General features: G+C 35.7%; 2 protein-coding genes across 2 annotated transcripts in view; both read left to right on the top strand.

Annotated features, from left to right (window-relative positions):
* Nucleotides 1–960: 960 nt before the first annotated feature.
* LOTGIDRAFT_156393 (hypothetical protein) lies at nucleotides 961–1801 on the top strand (the record flags this gene model as incomplete). Its single annotated transcript, XM_009047047.1, has 2 exons — nucleotides 961–965; nucleotides 1057–1801. The coding sequence occupies 2 exons, from the start codon at nucleotides 961–963 to the stop codon at nucleotides 1799–1801; spliced, it is 750 nt and encodes a 249-aa protein (XP_009045295.1).
* A 5001-nt stretch (nucleotides 1802–6802) lies between these two features.
* The window catches only part of LOTGIDRAFT_206001 (hypothetical protein), a 4858-nt gene continuing 3528 nt past the window's right edge, over nucleotides 6803–8132 (top strand). The window contains exon 1 of the mRNA XM_009047046.1: nucleotides 6803–6889. Coding sequence (XP_009045294.1) covers nucleotides 6887–6889 — 3 coding nt within the window. The 5' untranslated portion in view covers nucleotides 6803–6886. The remainder of the gene's footprint in view (nucleotides 6890–8132) is intronic.

The following is an 8132-nucleotide window of genomic DNA, read 5'->3' as shown; positions in this document are numbered from 1 at the left end:
ATTTCTTCGAGTGATTAGTCAAACCCTCTTAATGCGAATTGAAAATATATTGGACTGGTTGTATTGATGTTTTAACGGTACCCGGATGATCAAAAATATCTGTGTTTGACAGATTTTAACTTTGGCATTGACAAGTTTGATTTTCAAACAAATGTTTCCTGAAATAATAAAAAAAAAAACAATGTTTCTCAGACAAAAGAACATTCCACTCTTTTCTTAGTAGAATAATTAGCAATTGAATTAAACTGAACTAAAGTTTCAATCTAACCGGCATGAATACCTTTTTCCTATTCCTAATTAGGCCCTACTTGGTGCTTCGTTTGCCTTCAGATCAATTTTGGCTATTTCGGCTAGAAAAAAAACGTTCGTCTATATTACAGGACATTCTACATCATTTCTCCCATCTAATTTAAAGGACGCATCCGACCCGCGAAAAACTTCACGTGTTTTCAGTTGTCCATCAGTAATTGGACTCACTCCACTTATTCATTGCCATCTCTTCCCATGTTAAAACACGAAATTCAACATTCTACAATTCATTTAAAGCTTTCCAATATGTCGAATGAAAGCCAATACTTAATGTCTCCTAAAAAAATTCAATATATGATGTCCATGAAAATTTTGAGCTAGTCAAATTGAAAGTAGACCACTGCCGGTTATACTCATCCGCTAGAGTTTTGGCAGTTCACAAAACGACTATTTTTAGAATTAGCCTTCCGCCTTTAGGTCTCTCATCATCTCGGCAAATCTTAAAGATAATGCAATTTCAGACATCAAATTCCAAATCTATACCAAAAATTACCCAAAAATAGGCAAGCAAAATAGCCTGGACTACATTCATATACAATAATTTGCATGAAATATTTTAGTGGAGTGAGTCCAATTATTTTAAAATACTATACATAAAAACACAAGTTATTTCCCTTGAAGCTATTCTTCCACCGTGCACTGTAATTCAGAATGATGTAAATAGAAGCTATAAGTGTCCCTGACACACATACAAATACTATAATATAAGAATGATGTTAAAAGAAGCTATAAGTGTCCCTGATACAGAAGAAGAATCACAGAAGAAGAACTACAGAAGAAGATCTCTACAGAAGAAGAACACAGAAGAACTCTTACAGAAGAAGAACTACAGAAGAACTCTTACAGAAGAAGAACTATAGAAGAAGAACTACAGAAGAACTCTTACAGAAGAAGAACTACAGAAGAAGAACTACAGAAGAACTCTTACAGAAGAAGAACTATAGAAGAACTCTTACAGAAGAAGAACAATAGAAGAACTATAGAAGAAGAACTACAGAAGAACTCTTACAGAAGAAGAACTACAGAAGAACTCTTACAGAAGAAGAACTACAGAAGAAGAATTACAGAAGAACAACCACAGAAGATCAACTCTACAGAAGAAGAACTACAGAAGAAGAACTCTACAGAACAAGAACTACAAAATAAGAACTACGGAAGAAGAACTACAGAAGGAGAACTCAACAGAAAAACAACCACAGAAGAAGAACTACAGAAGAAGAACTCTACAGAAGGAGAATTACAGAAGAAGAACTACGGAAGAAGAACTACAGAAGGAGAACTCTACAGAAGAAGAATTACAGAAGAAGAACTACAGAAGAAGAACTACAGAAGAAGAACTCTACAGAAGAAGAATTACAGAAGAAGAACTACAGAAGAAGAACTACAGAAGAAGAACTCTACTGAGAAAGAACTACAGAAGAAGAATTACAGAAGAAGAACTCTGCTGAGAAAGAACTACAGAAGAAGAATTACAGAAGAAGAACTCTACTGAGAAAGAACTACAGAAGAAGAACTCAACAGAAGAACAAACAAAGTATCAAGACTCAGAAGAAGATTTGGAAGAAACCATTGGAGCTCTTTACTCAACGTCTGAGATATAGATGTTTTTATTCCGCAGAGGACACTATCCCCCAATAAGAAGAAGAAAAAGATATGACTAGGGAGTTTTCAACCTTTGTTCTTTCAATTATCCCTTCTCAGGTTCTCAGGGTCCTTGATCGATTGCATTACCCCCACCCCTGCCCCACCCACCCCTTAAATAATTTTTGAAATTTTCGTGATTTTCTCTAAGGTTTTCCCAGAATATAGCCTTACAGAGTAGAACAACTTACATTATTGTTCAGATATCTCATGCTGAACCGATTATCTATCTCAAGAATGTCAAAATGATTCCCTTTATCTATCTCAAGAATGTCAAAATGATTCCCTTGGGGTAATTACCCCTGATACAATATATAATAAATATTATGTAATTATTGAAATAACAAAGAACATTTCACATTCCTTAAGATTAGCCAAGCGGAGTTTCAGTCAGTAAAATTAACTAGATTGACTGATGTTAGTAAGTACAATGATAGAAAAAAATTCAAAAAGAAAAAAAATTGAAAAATCGAAATTCTCCTGATAGGCCTATAGGCACCAGTTAAAAGTTTGGAATATCGGAAACCGCGAGATAAGGTTTAATGCCACTTTCAGAGCTGTTCACAGGTCTAGCATTCTTCTCGTATTCCAAGCGCAAGTAATGATGTTTGTGATTGTTATTGTAGGCATAAGCTACTTTATTCCAGTAAACTCCGCTGATTTCTGGAGTCAAGTTTCAACATTGTACCGCAAAGACAAACATATACCCAACTATTATCTATCGTCGGATGTTTCAAGTAAGATTAACTGTGCAGCTTTGTGTAAAAAATCGGGCACCTGTTATTCATTTGGGTTTCATAAAGTAAAAAGGAAGTGTTATCTTTATGAAAGTTTCCCGGCTGATTGTCGTTCTACTGAGGACATTGGAATGGTAACATACTCCCCCAGTACTGAAGGTACGTATGTATAACATATTTCTAGAACCAGCTAGTCAGTTTCTGGTGTTTGCATGTCTTTTGAACTGAAAACGAATCTCTTGTTTTACATAATAGATGAAAATATAAATACTTCGATTCTTTCAGACATAGTACTTTTCTGAAGCAGTCTGTTACATCTTCGCACCTTCGAGGCCTTGTTAGAAAGTCTTATACAAAAAGCCATAATGTACATTATATAGGAAAATAGCTATTGCAGTCAATGTATAAGACGAAATTCGCAATACCTTGAAATTGTTAAGAAGATTCGGTTAGAGCGTTGGTTCTTTGCTTGGCGCCATTTCCCAACTAAAGAAGGTGATCGGAGTGTGAGTTCGTTGACTGACCAACTGGTAGAAAGGATTCTTGGGGAATCTAATTTGTTGTTAGTTGTTTCTTTCTTTCTTTTCTTCTGTTTCAAAACAAGGGAGCCACGGTGGCTCAGTGAGTTAATGGCTTGCTGGTTAATCTGAAGGTCCAGGGTTCAATCCCGGAATAGGTCGAGATGATACCTTCTGATTTTTAACAGGGTTTTCACTCTGTTGGTGATGTAGGTTGGAGGTGCTAACAAGGAAAAATCGTAGTCGTTCGGAAGGCACAAAAGTCCGAGCTCTACAGACTGTGTACGTTAAAAATCACTTGACACTTGGAAATTAAATATCATTTCATTTAAAGTAACCACACATGTCTGATTGGAAGTTGGAATGGTGTAAATTGATGCTATCAATGTACCCGATAGACATAACGATTTTAGAAAACCTCTTTACAATCCTTTTAAAGGTTTTTTTTGGGGGGGCGGGGGGCGGGGGGGGGGGGGGGTTGTTTTAAGAAGTATTAGAATGTACGAAAATCACATAATTCCATTAAAAATACTCCAAACTAGGAATTTTACTCACTATTTCTATAGATGTCTTTTCTATATAGCACGGAGTATCTTAAATTGACCAATCGTCATTGTAACATTCAAAAGCAGATATTTCTGGACACAAATTTCGACGGTGAGCTGTAAACACCATTACTGATTAGCTCAGCTAAAAAATTCCAGTTTTTGAGACTGAATTATGATTGGTAAAAAATGGCCTACTTGTCCCTTGAATTGTCTCCCTATTTCCAGATAAAGACAACGTAGCCTTGGGTAAACTAGCTGTATTATCAAGTGTATACATGTATAGCAAACCATATGAAGCCTGTAGAGCAGTAGATGGTGATATCTCGACCTTCTGTCATAGTAGGTATGGCTCGCCACAGTGGTGGTGCCTTGACCTTCAACGAATATACAATTTCAAGGAAATTCAACTCTATAATAGGATAGAGATAAATAATAAAGGTAGGAAGGATTGTATTAAGATCGGTGGCGAAGCCAGTGGGGTGTATTTTCATATTTGGAATTTCGTCTGCCAGTCAATCTGCTCTCTATTTGAACCCCCAATTCCAAGAGGCCTGCGTTTTCACTGATTAAGATTGTTCACTGCCTTGATAATTGCATTGAATTTGACGATTTTTTGATGAAAGGCTTTTGGGTTATTGCCCATGACTTAATAAAATTTGTTCGTGAGCGCAAAAGACACTACACTTTTCATCCAATTATAGTGAAATTCGGTGTGATCATTTATAGGCTCTTGGTTCAGGTTGAATTTGACGATTTTTGATGAATATTTTTTGAGTTATTGCCCTTGACATAGTAAACATGCGTCAAAATTTGTTTATGAGCACAATAGAGATTAATAAACTGCACCCGATTGAAGGCAATACATGTTTCATGGTCATATATAATGATGAGCTCTTGGTCAAGTTTGAATTTGACAATTTGACCGATGTCAGAAACCCCTCTCCCCCTCTCTCTCTCTCTCTCTTTCCCTCTCCTCCGTGAGATTGTAATAAAGGTCATCTAAACTATTCGAAACATATACTGCAAAATAAAAACACTCAAATTGATCATCGATCTTTGCAATGTACAACTCAATAATTTATTTATTTTTAATTGAAGGAATTAAACAACTGCAGAATTTTACTATGAAGTTGAGTTATGAGGGACTGTGTGATGACGAGGGATTTATTAACTCTGTGAAGTGTTACCAGGATGATTCACCAGATTTACATATGATATATAACATTACTAACTGTACTTCATCTTTACCTTTTACCTCACGTTTTATTTATATCAATATTTACCACACTCAAACTTACCTTCATTTCTCAGAGTTGGTTGTTAAAGCTTTTTAAAGGTACATAATAAAACTTGGCAATTAAGAACACAAGATATATAGATATACTACTTCTAGGTTTATTATATACTACATTACACATACAGTATACATTAAGAACACAAGTTATATATATATACTACTTCTAGGTTTATTACATACTACGTTACACATACAGTAAACATTAAGAACGCAAGTTATATAGATATACTACTTCTAGGTTTATTATATACTACGTTACACATACAGTAAACATTAAGAACGCAAGTTATATAGATATACTACTTCTAGGTTTATTATATACTACGTTTCACATACAGTAAACATTAAGAACGCAAGTTATATAGATATACTACTTCTAGGTTTATTATATACTACGTTTCACATACAGTAAACATTAAGAACACAATTTATATAGATATACTACTTCTAGTTTTATTATATACTACGTTTCACATACAGTAAACATTAAGAACACAATTTATATAGATATACTACTTCTAGTTTTATTATATACTACGTTTCACATACAGTAAACATTAAGAACGCAAGTTATATAGATATACTACTTCTAGGTTTATTATATACTACGTTACACATACAGTAAACATTAAGAACACAATTTATATAGATATACTACTTCTAGTTTTATTATATACTACGTTTCACATACAGTAAACATTAAGAACGCAAGTTATATAGATATACTACTTCTAGGTTTATTATATACTACGTTACACATACAGTATACATTAAGAACACAAGATATATAGATATAGTACTTCTAGGTTTAACTGTAATTGTAACCAGCTCTCACTAATTAATTTAGTAGTATTATCTTCCGATCAGATTTACTATTAATCCAACTATATTTGTTTCTTACAAGATTATAACACACACGAACGTAGTTCACAACCGTTTGGAATTTTAAAAAGGATTATTGTATTTCATCAAAGCTTTCAAATCACATTGAAAGCCATTTCTAAACGTTTAAAATTGATTTGATGGCTTATTTGAAATAATATAACCTTTTTGAAAATTCGACTTATTAAGTCGAGGAAGAGATTTAAAATGGTTGGGAACTACCATCGTGTGTTATTTCCATGTAAGAACAAATCATAGGTAGTTTTGTATCTTAATCCACTCACACTAGAGCCTCTTATTAAAGTAACTTCGTTTAGACTATGAATTAATTATTCCTATATTTGTTGTTTTTACTCGAGGTAGTGATAGTAAAATGTTGATGCCTCTGTAAATATTCTATGAATACATACTCACTTTCCCACTTCCACGATCCTACTCAAAATATCTGTCAGAGGCTAGAATAGAAATGAAATGAAGTTTTACGTCCTACTTTCTGCACCATGTGGGCTAATGAAGACGGGCAACGCCATGCAGGGTGCAATGAAGGAAATTTTGCAAGGACAGCGGCATTGGCCTGATCTTTTTCGATTTCCAACTGTCGAAGGATCTTTAACGTGCACAGAAAGGCTGGAATAGAGGCATATGTTTCGGCTTACGGTTAATACAGTTCAACTGATCACCAATCTAATTAGCCAATTGTGACCAACTCTTACCTCACGACGGTGTGATTAACAACTTTATGTTATTCAAGATCGACTATCACTAACAACTCTCTGTTTCTAGGTGTTTGTATACGGGAACCAAGGGTGACGCTAGGGCCTGGGGTGGGGGTATATAAGATCTGACGTCTAACAGATTCACTATAACATTCCAACTTGCTCTACAGCTACATCTAACAGCTTCAGCGAGTTTCAAGTTTTCATTTGAGTGAAATCAACAACCTTTATCTTCAATATGGTAAGTCAAATTTTTATTTGTACCACAGCCAAGATAGTTTAAAGGGAGAGGTCTGCCATTTTCTTTTTTGACCAATTACACTTTAGTCTGAGAAACGGGAATTTTTCAGTTAAACCATTCAGTAATAGTGTTCACAGCCCACCGTCGAAAATTAAGCCTTCAAATCCACGTGTGTCCAGAATTATCCGCGTTTGAAAGTTAAAAAGATGAGTCGTCTTTTTTGAGACATTGTCATATATTGCAAAAACATGTGTAGAAATAGTCAAATTACTAGTTTTAGATATTTTTGGAGGAATTATTCGCTTTTAGTACTTTCTGAAGGCTATTTACATATATTTACGACTCAAATACCCCCCCCCCCCCCTCCCCCCTCTGAATGACACAACTGTCCCTCTACGGTATTAGGTGGCATTTTTATTTTTGTTATCTAGCACGGAGGTCACCACACATAGCTTGTTAGCATGTAAACAGAGTCCTGGCATGGTGATCTCGACCTCCCTGTATTGCTATTTCTAGCTAGCTCGGATGGCCCTTACATGGAGGGTTTCCACCTCGTATGGAAGGTTTCGTACGACGATTTTCGGGTAGCACAGTGGTCCCTGCATGGAAAAACGCCTGGTTGTATAAACAAGAACAGCAGGTCGTCTACTGCAAGTATATATTAAAGAACCGTCGAAAGTGAGGGTACCAATAATAACCGTTCAACCCAAACATACTCAATTGTCAAACACTTTAAAATCCTTATTCTTCTTTTCAGCGTGAGTGTATCTCTATCCATGTTGGTCAAGCTGGTGTCCAGATGGGCAATGCTTGTTGGGAGTTGTACTGTTTAGAACATGGTATCCAACCTGATGGTCAGATGCCTTCTGATAAAACTATTGGAGGTGGAGATGATTCCTTCAACACTTTCTTCAGTGAGACAGGAGCTGGTAAACATGTGCCAAGAGCTGTTTTTGTTGATCTGGAACCAACAGTTGTAGATGAAGTCCGAACTGGTACTTACCGTCAACTCTTCCATCCTGAACAACTCATCACTGGTAAAGAAGATGCTGCCAATAATTATGCCCGAGGTCACTACACTGTGGGTAAAGAGCTCATTGATTTGGTTCTCGACAGAACCAGGAAGCTGGCTGATCAATGTACTGGTCTTCAAGGATTTCTCATCTTCCACAGTTTTGGTGGAGGAACCGGATCTGGTTTCTCTTCCTTGTTGATGGAAAGATTGAGTGTGGACTATGGCAAG

This window comes from Lottia gigantea (assembly GCF_000327385.1).
Source record: "Lottia gigantea unplaced genomic scaffold LOTGIsca_11, whole genome shotgun sequence".
Taxonomy (NCBI): domain Eukaryota; kingdom Metazoa; phylum Mollusca; class Gastropoda; family Lottiidae; genus Lottia; species Lottia gigantea.
Note: the sequence above shows the minus strand (reverse complement) of the source record. Positions and strands in the feature narration are given on the sequence as shown.